The 15,325-nt window shown below is 42.1% G+C and overlaps 1 protein-coding gene across 3 annotated transcripts in view; it reads right to left on the bottom strand.

The window, feature by feature from the left end:
• The window catches only part of LOC109905519 (limbic system-associated membrane protein-like), a 1,129,933-nt gene that overhangs the window by 455,207 nt on the left and 659,401 nt on the right, over positions 1–15,325 (bottom strand). Inside the window, exon 1 of one of the 3 annotated variants that reach the window (XM_020502924.2) lies at positions 3,672–3,889. The exons of the other annotated variants lie outside the window; for them this stretch is intronic. Coding sequence (XP_020358513.1) covers positions 3,672–3,735 — 64 coding nt within the window. The 5' untranslated portion in view covers positions 3,736–3,889. Of the gene's footprint in view, positions 1–3,671; positions 3,890–15,325 lie in introns of those variants that run through there. 3 annotated transcript variants of the gene reach the window in all.

Raw genomic sequence — 15,325 nt, 5'->3', positions numbered from 1 at the left:
CCAACAGACACCACGTTTACGGTTAGCGATCCGTGTTTCACTCCAAACTACCAGAGGATCACAGGCACCAGAAGACTTGTACAGGGAACAAAGAGATAATTATAATTTTCCTTGGATGGGGCTCTGAGAAGTGGAGTGTTGCGGACATTAAAGAAGCCGTAATCGAGGTGGCGCGGGGGGAGTATAAAGTATAACAGTTTATTGCTGCGATTCTGCTCTATTGTGTTTTATTCCAGACCCAACTCAGCCCTGTCTCTGTTTCCCTCTCTCCCTCCCTCCCTCTCTCCCTGTGGCCACAGTACAGTATTTAAATAATTCCCCAGCCCATATCATCTCAGAGGAACCCCACCACATCCTGCCTACAACCAACCACAGAGAGACATGGTTGGAATTGAGGAAGACCCCCAAAAAACACACAAGTCAATTCAGTTGGATCTATTTCAATAGGGGGAGTCTGTGGTCTCTCGTGAGGGGGAAAATCATGAGTCCCCAAAGAGAGATCAACACAGACTCCAGTGAAAGGCCAGGCGAGAGAGAGCATCAATACAAATCTTCTGATTACATTAATTATTTGGACTGTTTAACTCTTTCCAATTCACTTCCGAATGTGTGTGTATTCCCTGTGTGCCTGACATTCTGAAGGTTTATTTAATGGGTATGGGGTAATGTTTCTGAGTTCTCCATCCAACGCTGTATTGGGGTTAATCCCAGAAGCCATTCCAGATTACAGAATCTAGCATACTCTGTCTTTATCGAAGGAGAATTTCACTTGTTTCGAGGCAAGGTCACTATTTTCCTTAGAATAAGCATATTTCACAATCGTTTTCCTCCCAAGAACCTAGTGTGAATTGATCACCACATGAAAGGCAATTATTTGTATTACCGGAAAAAAAGGAAACTAGGAAAATAGGAAATTTAATTTATTTACAGCTATCCAACTCCATTTCTGCTATGCCATCTCTGGAGAATTGACAAAAGTCATTTTTCCTCAAAGGTTTAACAGCATCAACACAATTGAACAACTCTGTACCTCAAGGTTCCTAATTCTTCCCATCAGAAAAGGATGAACCAAAAAAGAAAGAAAATGCAAGGCACAAGGCCAAACTGCTGTTTTCTTCCTCTTATTTCAACTGCAAAGTCATGTCTTTTTTCAACATACAGTGTGTAAGGGAACAATCCACTACTGGATATGATGTGCTATGAAAGCCCCACATAGTACATGTGCTCTATGAAGAGCAAATACAGTACATGTGCTCTATGAAGAGCAAATACAGTACATGTGCTCTATGAAGAGCAAATACAGTACATGTGCTCTATGAAGAGCAAATACAGTACATGTGCTCTATGAAGAGCAAATACAATACATGTGCAATAAGAGCAAATACAGTACATGTGCAATATGAAGAGCAAATACAGTACATGTGCTCTATGAAGAGCAAATACAGTACATGTGCTCTATGAAGAGCAAATACAGTACATGTGCTCTATGAAGAAACAAATACAGTACATGTGCAATATGAAGAGCAAATACAGTACATGTGCTCTATGAAGAGATAATACAGTACATGTGCAATATGAAGAGCAAATACAGTACATGTGCAATATGAAGAGCAAATACAGTACATGTGCAATATGTAGAGCAAATACAGTACATGTGCAATATGAAGAGCAAATACAGTACATGTGCTCTATGAAGAGATAATACAGTACATGTGCAATATGAAGAGCAAATACAGTACATGTGCTCTATGAAGAACAAATACAGTACATGTGCTCTATGAAGAGAAAGTACAGTACATGTGCTCTATGAAGAGAAAATACAGTACATGTGCTCTATGAATGGAAAGTACAGTACATGTGCTCTATGAAGAGAAAATACAGTACATGTGCTCTATGAAGAGAAAATACAGTACATGTGCTCTATGAATGGAAAGTACAGTACATGTGCTCTATGAAGAGAAAATACAGTACATGTGCAATATGAAGCAGCCATACTAAATACTTTACATTCTCCTGACTTCAATAGTGATCTATGGTGCAGATTCATTACTAGTTAACCATGTTGGCTGTACTGCACTCAGAAGAGGCTCCATCTCCAACAGTGGGCATTTAGAGCAGCATGCTGCCCTGCCTACACCAATTCATTTAACAGATGAGCATTATGTTAATACAGTAAGTTAAAGTTAGATGAAGAGGAAAAGTGGGCCATCGAGGAGGACCAGACATGGTCGAGGCCACCAACCTGTGACACCGCCCCAAGGCGTGAGACATGGCCAGACTGGTTAAGCATACAGGGTTCTGTTGGAGATCAAAGTGAAAATGCTGCTGTGTCTCTCCTGCTGTGGTTCCATGTAAACAGACCTTGGCAGGGCTCTCCTGACTTTTACAAGTTCAAAAATGGAGTCGCACACAAAGAAATGTAGGAGCACAATGAAATATATTTGAGATATTAAAGCTAGAATCTTACATTTTTCTACGTGCACTGTGGCTCCTAAATAAAAAGCCCTGCTAGTGTATATTAGGAAGACCTCATACGACATCCCCAGGCAGTTGCCGATAACATACATTCTGTCATGATAAGGCTGAATCATGCTTTGCATTTCATAGAATATATTAGACATTTCATAAGTTAGAGCTGGAAGCCCCTAGTGTTGTTGACCTGGAGGTTGTGGTTTCATTCAAAGCCATTTCCTAATTAAACCCCATTGAGTTGTTTATTGACTACTGTGCTGGATTTCACAGCTCACCATAAATGCACACACAACTCCTTTAGAATCAGACAATTAACAACCTACTTCAATAGTCATGTCACAATTGAAATCATTTACCAAATGAGTCTGCACACAGGGGTCCTTGGGTACATGGTCATCATCAGGAACACCCAAAAGAACACTCAACCTCTTGGCAACCCCATACAAAAGGAGCCAAAAGGTAGTTGGTTCAAATCCTGTGCAGGCCAACCCTCAAATTCGCTATATTAGTGTTAGTAGTGGGATGCTGCCATGAGGGCATCAGGCATAAGGAACTTCAGCCAAGCTTGTTACCTGTCTGATCCTACAGTGAGATCTCCCAACAAAGTAGAAAGTTTAGTAGGCTGCAGTGACATCTTCGAAAGCTACTAAAATAAGCCAGACATGATGAGTGCCATCAGTTCTATAACCACAAAGGGGGCACAGAAAAATATAGCAACATGATTCAAACTCGGCAGAGACATCACAGACAAGTCACTTCAGGAATAATTTAATAACTGGTGGCTATAGCAATGTCCTATGAACTCTCGCCACTGAATGTCTCTCTTCCCCCCCCCCCCACCCACACACACACACACACACTTTGAATCGTGTTGGTGTCATCTTCAAGTTATTTTCAATATATTCTCCTCTGCGTGTGTGTAAGTGAAGCCTACTTCTCTACATGTGCGTAAATACAGTAGTTGTGTCAATCGAAGAGCAATGGATAGGCAAGGAAGAACGTAATAAATATAGGGGCTAAATAATAAGTCGTAGAAGACACCAGAGGTAGCCAGCCGATCAACGCTGCAAAAGCAGCGGCTCGGCAGGCGTAGGTACATACAAATAATTCCTCTGTAACTCCAAACTGAGAAGAGGAATGTAACTGGTAATCTAAAGCAACACAATTATATTAAAAATGAACTAGAACACAACCCGTACCTTGAAATCCAAAGAAGAAAAAGAACCCCGGTATCCAAATTGTGTATATCCAGAAGGAATTCATGTTGTCCTAGTCAGCTCCAAAATCTTTCCTCTCTTGCAATAATTTCGTGAGCAGGCAGTATCGTTTTTTGGTAGATATTATGCTCAGAGGGCGTATAGCACCAACGCTGTGTCCTAATGCTGCAGAGCACTATAACTACAACTCAAGTGCTCGAGCGCTAAACGCATTCTTTTTGCAATCACGAATAGTTGTGCGCTTCAGCACTTGCCTGTCCCGGTCGTCACTGCCACCTAGTGGATAAGCAAGTACCTAGAAAAACACCAGTTGGACATCGTCTTCTGATTATTGATGAGGATAAGGACTCAACGCTGCACGGCTGAGTAACCGTCCGGCCTATGTTCCAACTGTGTTAATTGTGTAATGGAATTGGTATTTCAGCAAGCTTTATGGATCGACAGCCTGTCATTTAGAATAGCATTCTGAAACATTTATTTCACATCTGACATATTCTAATGACTGTGTTTCTCACTGTCTATATCCATGTACATGCTTCCATTATCTATATTCCCTGTTAACACCACTGTAGCTACTCCAGCCATAACCTTCAGATCTCTCTGATGCATAGGCTACTATAAAACCAATAAAAAATCAGGACAAATGCACACAATTACAGTTATTTCAGCAACTTAATCCAGATTGATTCTCTCATTAAATGTGATATGCAATCTGTGATAACAATACCATTATTTCCTAAATAAAGTCCCAGAACCCATGCTGGTTGAAAGAGATCTCTCTAGCTACGTACTATGAACCTTTCAACACCTCCACAGCCACGCAGCAGTCGTCAAGAGAGGTGCAACCTTTGGCTACCCTCTGTAAACCAATGACAAAGGTCCTCTGTACCGCATGAGGTGTGTCCCTACCAGAGGTGAGGCTTGGTAGAGGACAGGAAAGGAAGATAGCAGCATGGAAATCCATGGAATACTAATAGTGACATGTGGTAAGAAACTTCTTCATTCAGCCTGCAGGCAAGGTGGGGGCGGGCTGTTGGTAAAGACACTCTATTCCTCTCTCTGCCAGCCAAACACTGTCCTCTCATCTACTGTTTTACATGTCCACAACTGACAGCAAGGCTAATACAGACAAAACCTGCAAATTCATTCAGTGTGGCAACCCTGTCTTTTTTGTGATAAAGCATTGTTTTTTCTTACTGAATCGTACTAGATTTGATTGTGATCGCAATGAAAGCAGATGCTGCCTGAACATGCCATTGTATTCCTGCTTCTAAAGCTCAGTCTCCTCTTGTAAGCCCTGGTGAGCTACATGACTGGTGTTGCTGAATTGAATTACGCTCAGATCTTAGTCATTTGTTAAGTATGAATGCCAAAGACATTACCGCTTCAACAATTGAAAAGAAAAACAAAAGTGGCTCATGAGGATGTCTGGATATGATGTTTAACACACCTTATTGAATATTGAATTACCCTTGTTCTCCACCTGTTCTCCACCACCATGTGAACCACAAGCTTTTCATTATGAAATGTTCTGCTAGAGAACCATTGTGTGTACACTTCCCATTCATATCTGAATAGTATTTCACTTACTGTCTGATATAGTAATCAATGAGATCCCTGCAGTTTAGACCATCCCATTAGAATGTATTTACGAGCAGCATGTACTGTACGAGCAACTGGCCAAGGACTGCAGTCAGTTGTCATAATGTTCTCAGTTATTATATTCTTCTCAGTTATAATGTTCTCAGTTATTTCAACATTACCTCTCATGTCTAGGCTCTCTCTATGACTTTGTCATTTCATTGGGATACTTATTTGAAGCCATGAGGTCACCACAGCTTGCTTGCGACAAAATGTGAAATGTGTGAAATAGTGCGTTAGTTTGTCATGCAAATTAGTGTTATCTGTGTGCAGATAAATGTCCAAGCTGTTGAGGGCTACTATAGCCCATAGAAACGCATTGACATTTATTAATTTTTTATAAATGTCAAAAAAATAAAGTGAAAAAATAAATCAGAAGGGATAATGTGTCTATCCTTTAACTAGGAAATATAAGAAAGCTCAGGAAATACAGTACATATATCTTTTGGGACACATATTTGACCCCTTATTTTTGTTGGCACAAAACTACCTCCATCCTTCCATTAGTTTGTATGGGTTACATTCAAACGAGTCCCATGACATTTGTGAGGGTCATAGAGCAAAATGCAGAACACCATCCTGTTCGTGAGTGTCTCCCCTTTCCACAGTGGGGACATATCAGTTTGTTGGGACTACAGACAGAAGTTGGCACATCAGTGTTTCAGACTTCAGGCCAAACCGTTCGGACGCTACAGACAGAAGTTGGCACATCAACGTTACAGACTTCAGGCCAAACCGTTCGGACGCTACAGACGTTTTCGTGAGAAGACCGATTTTCAGGATGTCTCATAGTCTGACAAACCCCGCTTAGTTCAGCACCTTCCACCACAGATGCAGAAGGCAGACATAGTGGATAAGGTGGATTGAGACGCAGCCCATGAAAACCCCCAGATATCTCTAGTTTAAAATTTTTATATTATGTTACTTAGATTCACACACAGGTGCGTCAATAGACTCTTAAGTCAATAGACTCTTAAGGATTCAGAAGTGACGGTAAGGTTTAAGAGTACATCTTGGGCTAATATAGTGCCTGTTTTAAAAAGCTACTGCCACAGTTTGTTTTATATCGTCTGTACTGTTGTTTGGAAGAAAGCTGATTTTGAAAACTGTCATCGAAATACCCAAACCTTGAGAACTAAAAATAATCTGCCATGATGGGGACAATCTCAAAAACGCAGGACAATATTTGCTATCCCCTACCACAATTACCTCGAAGGCCGTGGACACACCGAGCTGTATAAACACAGATGGACACGTGTAGACGAGCTGCATCCGTCAAAAGACAACCCATTTGTGTGTTTTTTTTGTTGGAAATCATCCCGTTGTCAATGGATGACTGCCACTGAAAAAGTATTAGCTCCAGACACAAAATCCTAAAGAGTCTACGGATATTCCTATCGTGGTTTGCATTTTTCATGGCTGGAGCCCAATTCAATTATGAACTTTTTTGTCCCTCCGCATTTCTTTCATTCATAACAGTACAGACAGGCTCAGTGTGACTAACACGTGAATGCAATTTGAGTGGCAACTATTTGAGGGTGTGTGAACAAAGTGCTTGGAATTGTGGGAGACCACTCATAGTGCAGGGGTAATCAAATCTTACCCTGGAGGTCCAGAGTACTGCTTGTTTTCTGTTCTACCTGATAATTAATTGTACACACCTGGTGTCCCACATCTAAATCCCTGATTAGAGGGGAAGAATAAAATAAAAAAACAGTGGAACTGGCTTCAAAAGGTACAGATTAAAATTCGATGGCCATAGTGAGCCTACATAAAGGAATACTCAAAAGAGGATTAAGGGCTTTTTTCTTAAAGACCATTTATTTGAAGACTTTTTCACTGACTATGCTTCTCTGAGATCTTTCGGGTTGGCCGCCCCACATATTCATCTTCGAGTAATGTGTGTGTGTGTGTGTGTGTGTGTGTGTGTGTGTGTGTGTCTACAGCTACATTTTTATGAACTGTAAATTAATGAAAGGCCCCAATGAATGAATTCAATTGGCCAACAAATGATTCTATCCAGTTCTTCTATCCAAATCTACATTACTAAATGTTCCCCCCCAATTACCATCATGTCACAACACTCTTTCTGACAGGTTATGGATCACAATTAGAATATTAACAACATTTAGCCATGACACATACAGTACAATACTTACCCCTGATAGTATTTTGACTGAAAACAGCATTCAGAAGCTAAGGTGACTACAGATGAAGAAATGAGACAGACTCTCAGGAGCATCTAATCCCAATTCAGTCTGGTGAATATCTGATGGTAATTCCAATTCTAATGTGTATGTTTTATTAAAAAACCCTTTGGCCTGGAGCTAAATTCATTCCTAATTTAGATTTCCTCTGCCAATCTCTATATAGTGTCTCAACTCCCACTTTACCATATACAGTATTATATTTGTCGATGCTAGTGGGCCGTCTCCAATTCACATTCAATATTGTTGTCACAAATGTGTCATATTCATAATGAATTGGGATGCTTTGATTGACATAAACTACACAGTTTGCTATGAAATTATACTGCAGGAAACAGATATTTAGGTTAGAATTTACATGAAATGCCATCCTAGCCTGGGTACCTGTTTGTTTGTGACATCATGCCACTCCTTGTCATACCAAGTTTGGATGCAGTACACAACACCAAATGTATCACACTAATTTTAGGTACTACTGAACAATATAGATACTGTGGGTGCCACTAGCCCGGTCCCATATCTGTTTGTGCTATCATACTGGTACCCATGTTTGGCATGGCAAAGAGTTGACATGATAGCACAAACAGATCTGGGATCAGGCTCGTGGCACCCAGGGGCCAGGGCATCCAAATTGTTCTGTAGTACCCAATAGTAGTGTGATTCATTAGTGTGTTACATACAGTACCCGTAGGAAATCAAAATCCATCCGATTATCCAATTGAAACAAATATAGAGGGAATCATTTTACCCCAACCTACATGTACAAACTACCTCGACTAAGCTGTACCCTGGCACACTGACTCAGTACCGGTACCCCATGTATATATAGCCTCGTTATTGTTATGTAGTCTTATTGTTCTACTTTACATTTTTTACCTTAGCTTATTTAGTAAATGTATTTCGTGAACTGCATTGTTGGTTAAGGGCTTGTAAATAAGCATTTCACCATAACACCTGTTGTATTCGGCACATGTGATTTGAATGATCAATGCTCAAATGTTGCAAAGTTTTCCTCTCATCAAATCAAATGTATTTATAAAATCCTTCTTACATCAGCTGATATCTCAAAGTGCTGTACAGGAACCCAGCCTAAAACCCCAAACAGCAAGCAATGCAGGTGTAGAAGCACGGTGGCTAGGAAAAACTCCCTAGAAAGGCCAAAAGCTAGGAAGAAACCTAGAGAGGAACCAGGCTCTGAGGGGTGGCCAGTCCTCTTCTGGCTGTGCCGGGTGGAGATCATAACAGAACATGGCCAAGATGGCCTCTCATGAGGTCTTAGGGAGGAACAGTAGGCCTAGAGGATCTCGGCTTCATTTTCCACATTTTACAAAAGTTCACATTATAAATTCTCTCTGACATCTGCCCTCCCAAGTACCGCAGCGGTCTAAGGTGCTTCATTGCAGTGTTCTTCAGGGCAGCAGGTAGCCTTGTGGTTAAGAGGATTGGGCCAGTGACCGAAAAGTCTCTGGTTTGAATCTCAGAGCCAACTGAGTGAAAAATATGTTGATGGCGCCATTAAGCAAGGCATTTAACCTTAATTTCTCCTATAAGTCGCTCTGGATAAAAGCGTCTGCTAAATGACAAAAATTGAATTCTTATTCATACTCTTGAATCCCTCAGGGGTTGCTTTGAGATGAAGAGCGAAGTCAAAAACAGTTCAGTTTTGACATACAACAAATACTTGTAACGGCTGTCGTGGGTTGAAGAAGGTGAAGAGGACCATGGTGCGCGTGGTACGTGTACCGCACTGGGCTGTGCTGGCGAACCGGGGACATCGTGCGTAGGGCTGGTGCCATATAACCCGGGCCGAGGAGACGCACTGGAGACCAGATGCGCTGAGCCGGCTTCATTGCTCCTGGCTCGATACCAACTCTAGCCCGGCCGATACGAGGAGCTGCAATGTAGCGAACCAGGCTATGCCTGCGCACTGGGGACACCGTGCGCCTCACGGCATAACACAGTGCCTGCCCGGTCAACCTCTCGCCATGGTAAGCACGGGGAGTTGGCTCATGTCTCCTACCTGACTTAGCCACACTCCTCGTGTGTCACCCCCCCAATACATTTTTGGGGCTGCCGCTCGTCCCTGTTGCACTACCGTGCTAACTTCTCATAACGGCGCCGCTCGGCTTTAGCTGCCTCCTGCTCCTCCCTGGGGCGGCGATATTCCCCAGCTTGTGCCCAGGGTCCCTTACCGTCTAAAATCTCTTCCCATGTCCAGGAGTCCAGAACCCTCTGCTCCTGGTTACCACACTGCTTGGTCCGGTACTGGTGGGTAGTTCTGTAACGGGTGTCGTGGGTTGAAGAAGGTGAAGAGGACCAAGGTGCAGCGTTTCTATGTTTAGGCCTGGTATGGTTCCCAATCAGAGGCAGCTGGTTATCGTTGTCTCTGATTTTTTTATTTGACCTTTATCAGAGACAACGATAACCAGCTGCCTCTGATTGGGAACCATACCATGCCTAAACATAGAAACACAACACCTAGACATACAACATAGAATTCACACCCACATCACACCCTGACCAAACTAAAAATAGAAACATACAAAGCAATCTACGGTCAGGGCGTGACAATACTTCAAAGTTTAGAAATACACTCTCAAGGACGTACACTGTAAATACAGACAATAATTAGAGTTTGCTTGTAAATTCAGTTGGAGCCAGGAAGATGTGGGACAGTTAGACAGTGACAGTTATTCTGCTGTGACTGAACCTACACAAATGTAACCAATTCACCGTGGTTCCAAGACACAAAGGGTGTTTGCTGTGGCAATAAGGCAGTATGGAGAAGCACAATGTGTCTTATCTAAATCAATCATCTGCTCTTTTCCACTGAGCTACAGTGGCGGTCTGAGTTGATGTGGAAAGCAGGTCATTAGAGAGAAAGTAATTTAACCAAAGTACTGCGAAACTCACTGCTTACGGTTGGAGGACAGGGGAGTTGTTACCACATTTATGGAAAAACGTTTGGTAGGGACGTACAGGAACGCAACAGGAAAGTTTTGTGATTCATAAGTACTCCAGTTTACCATGACAAGGTGATAAGACAGTACAGTCTAAACCACATATCAAACAAGGATCTAAAAATATATCTTGTATTATGAATTCTGTATATTGCCAAGAAGGTGCAAGATACATGACCAAAGAAATGCCACGTTTCTCTTTGAGGCAGAATACAGATTCAAAGAACACGTCTTGTAAATGATGCCTGGCCTGGCAAATATACTTTCATTAACAATTCATTGGTCGGCTTTGTATCTGATTGAGAGAGCATATGCACACTGCTCAAAGAGGTGTGCATGCAGTGTAAGAGGAAAGAGGAACATAAACATGAGATTCATGGGTGTGACTTTTAACACTAAACCTCTTGTCAAAAGCAACAGTATGTCCTCAGTGTAAAACCCATCACTCATAACAGACATGGGGATGGGCTTGCTACTAGCAAAAAGGCAGCTGTAGCAATGACATGTGAGATGTGAAAGATTCTTTGAGTGTGAATTCCTACATTCTAGCAGCCATCCATTTTACCATAGCAATGTCATGTGTGATGTGTAGCATGTTTTTCTCTAGTCATTTCTCTCTAGCCAAGGTTCTTCAAGTCTGAATTCCTACATTCTAGCAAAAAGGCAGCCATATATTTTACCATAGCAATGTCATGTGCAATGTGCAGCATGTTTTTCGCTAATCATTTCACAGTAGCTAACACTGTGTCGGTAGCATAAAGCCAAGCTTTGTCAAAACCCTCATTCCCCTGCTTTTGAAACCCTTTTGAGCTAATTATGTTTAACATCGCCATTAGACAAAGCTTTTGAAACAGAAAACATTTATATTTATCTGAAGCCATGATCCTAGGGTTGGTTGTAGAGTTGGAGATGCATTTGACTGTGAGAGTGGGATGCATTCGGACAGGTAATTCATCATTGCCAGGATGCATTGAGACTACTGCTGTCCTCAGGGGTTGGACACTGGACTGGATCACTTTAGTTTCCTCCAGATTGGGCTTCAGCCCCTCGTCGGAAAGAGAGAGAGAGAGAGAGTGAAAGTGTTAACCTGAACCTGTCTTGATCTGCAGAGGATGATAGATAATAATTGTATCAGAAGTACTGCTTGAATCAGGTTAAAATAGGGACAGAAGAATAAGTCCTGTGCAGTTGTGAGTTTAGCCAGCTATCCATTGTAAAGCCCATAGGTTTCTTCCCTGTTGGCTAATACACGCAAGGAATAGCATCGACAATTCAGTTTAAAAAAAAAATCTTATTGCTGCCGGGATCACGTGACCCTTGAATGAGATGGCCACATGAACTGAGAGCTCCGTACAAGTCATTTCCAATTCTTAATCTTTCCTCCACTTCAAGTTAAACCCCATTAGCTTTAGTCAGAAATGCCATGGCGGTTACAAAAGGCGACATTGCATGTGACATTTTTACCCGGACTCAAGCGATAGCTGCGGAAAAAGCCTCCAAAGAAACATGTAGCTTCCGAAAAAAATTTGCTCCATTAGCCATGAGCAAGAGGACCCCGTCCCTTCCCGAGGCCCAACAACTGCCAACCTCGTCCTCTGTCGAAGACATCTTTTCTGAGCCGAGATCCAAAAGTACAAAACTCAACATCAAACTAGATGTCATTAACTCTCAGCTCAGTGCGATAGAGGGCAAGGTGACAACCCTGGAATATGCCTTGACTGACATCAACAACAAGATAACCATTAATGCGGGGTGTAACTATTATCCACCTAGAGATGACTTGCACTAGAGTTCGATTACCGTCCGATGACTAGTACCTTAAATCTACTGACATGGAACTGCCATGGGCTTGGTCATGCAATAAAATGGGAAAGGATACGATGTTCTCTCAAAAAGGAGAAAGCAGACATTGCACTATTACAAGAGAGACACCTCTGTGATGCCGAACTTGCCAAACTCCGCAGAGCTTGGGTGGAACAGGTGTATTTCTCATCTTTCAAATCAAGCAATAGATGCACAGCCATACTTATCCATAAGCATGTTCCGTTCATAATTGACAAAAACATATCTGATCCAGAGGGGAGACTTATTCTGATAACTGGGTCTGTGTATATATGACCCTAACACTGATACTTCTGCTTTCAAGTTGAAAATGATAACCCTGTTCAATAAGCATTGTGTTTCCTTTGGAGTGCTGGCTGGAGATTTTAATTGTACCCTCAACTCAACTCTGGACAAATCATCTCAAGTCCCCACCACAAACCCTAGATTGGCAAAGATTTTGAACGCTCTTACTAAGGGACTGACAGATATCTGGAGAGAGGCTAATAGCTAATCTATGGACTATGCATACTACTACAATGTCCATAAAACTTATTCTAGTATAAATTACATTTTTTCCCCAAAGATTTTCATAAATTCTGCTACTTGTACAATTGGACCCATTGCACTTTCAGATCACGCCTTTGTCAACCACCACTTCGACCTCTGTAAAAACATTCCAAGGTCAAAGAGCTGGAAATTCAACACCTCCATGTCATGGCCGTCCTCCTCTTCATCTGAAGAGGAGAGGCGAGAAGGATCGGACCAAAATGCGGCGTCGTAAGTGTCCATGGTAAATCTTTAATACCGAAAGTACTGACACTGTATACAAAACAATAAACAAATGACGACCGTGAAGCTACAACATAGACAATCACCCACAAACAAACAGTGCAACCCAGGCTACCTAAGTATGATTCTCAATCAGAGACAACTAATGACACCTGCCTCTGATTGAGAACCATACTAGGCCGAAACATAGAAATACCCAAATCATAGAAAAACTAACATAGACTGCCCACCCAACTCACGCCCTGACCATACTAAATAAATACAAAACAAAGGAAATAAAGGTCAGAACGTGACACTCCATGTGTGTCCACAATGTGGGACGCTGCCAAAGCCACACCAAGAGGTCATCTAATTGCATATGCTTTCTCTAAGAAAAAAGCTATGGAAGCACACAGGTTAAATCTTGAGAGGGAGCTGGAACGCTGTGAAAAAAGTACATAAACAATCCCCAGAGTTCGCCTCTTGGTGTCAACTTAAAGCAGACAAACTAAATGTGGACTATACTCGGGTGATAAAAAAAAAAGTTTTCTTTACTAAACAGAAATAATATCGGCCTAGCAGATTGCTTGCATACCATTTTTTTTTTTAAAGCAGTCAGAGTATACAATCATGGCCATCCGAACAGCAGATTATGATGTCACATATGTGATTTTAGATTTTTTTACTGCAAATTTTTACATTATTTTTACTGCAAATTATATTATTCTGAGAGAAAACAAACAGCTGCAGAACTCCATTCCTTCCTAGAGGGATCTCTCTAGGAAAACCGTCAGAGACCAACCAAGTAGATCTCAACTCCCCTTTCACTCCCGAGGCGGTCCAAAAGGCAATTACCTCCATGCCAACTAACAAGTCCGCAAGCCCAGACGAAAGCTTTTTGGCCCCAGCTTAGCCCTATTTTCATGACTATGCTGGATAATTTTAGCAAAAACTGAGGTTGCCCAGATTGTACGTATGTAACAGTATAGCTTCCATCCCTCTCCTCGCCCCTACCTGGGCTTGAGCCAGGGACCCTCTGCACACATCAACAACAGCCACCCTCAAAGCATCGTTACCCATCGTGCCACAAAAGCCACAGCTCTTGCAGAGCAAGGGGAACAACTACTTCAAGGTCTCAGAGCTAGTGACGTCACTGATTGAAACGCTATTAGCACGCACCACCGCTAACTAGCTAGCCATTTCACATCTGTTTCACGTACACAGCCCGCATTACAGTGTTGCTCAAAAAAGACAAGGACCCTCTATCCTGTGTGTTGGATTTCGACTACAAAATAATTACCAAATTGCTCGCCAAAAGACTAAACACTCTTCTTCCCAAAATAATAAAAGCGGACCAAACTGGATTAATTAGAGACAGGTACTCTTCTGATAACATTTACCAACTTTTAAAAATATTTTTGATCAAGTAAACGCACAGAAGACCCCTGTCCTGTTGGCTTCACTGGGTGCGGAGAAGGCGTTCGACAGGATGGAGTGGAGCTTTCTGTTCTCAGTCTTAGAAAAGTTCAATATAGGCCAAAACTTTATGAAAGGGATTAATAAGTCCCTATTTTCTCATCCAAATGCCATGGTGACTACTAATGGTCTGAATTCTGACAGATTCCCTTTGGGACGTGGCACAAGACAAGGATGCTTGCAGTCCCCCCTGCTCTACTTGTTGGGAGCGGAGCCTTTGGCGGAGTTGATAAGGAGCAATCCAAGTATTATTTCTGCAGGCGGCCTTCTGCACAAGATGCATAAGATGTCTCTCTACAGGCAAGCCCCATACTATGGTGGAGGACTTCCTGCTGCCGCAGATATGGCTAGGACAATGCTGGGGTAAAAGGCCAAAAAAACAACACAGACAATGCCTCCATCAAACAACACTGTTGCATGACGCATCAGTGACATGGCAGGAGATGTTTTGAAACAATTACTGATTTGCATACAAGCCAGTGAATTCTATGCATTACAGTTGGATGAGTCAACAGACGTTGCGGGCCTGGCACAGCTTCTGGTATATGTCCGTTATGTTTATGGGGGGTCAATTAAGGAAGACATCCTCTTCTGCAAACCACTGGAAACCAGGACAACAGGACAGGATATTTTTTAAGTACTGGACAGCTTTGTGACATCAAATGGACTGGTGGTCAATATGTGTTGGTATCTGTACTTATGGTGCAAAAGCCATGACAGGGAGACATAGTGGAGTGGTAACGCAGGTGCAAGCAGTTGC

This window comes from Oncorhynchus kisutch, linkage group LG15, assembly GCF_002021735.2.
Source record: "Oncorhynchus kisutch isolate 150728-3 linkage group LG15, Okis_V2, whole genome shotgun sequence".
NCBI lineage: Eukaryota > Metazoa > Chordata > Actinopteri > Salmoniformes > Salmonidae > Oncorhynchus > Oncorhynchus kisutch.
Note: the sequence above shows the minus strand (reverse complement) of the source record. Positions and strands in the feature narration are given on the sequence as shown.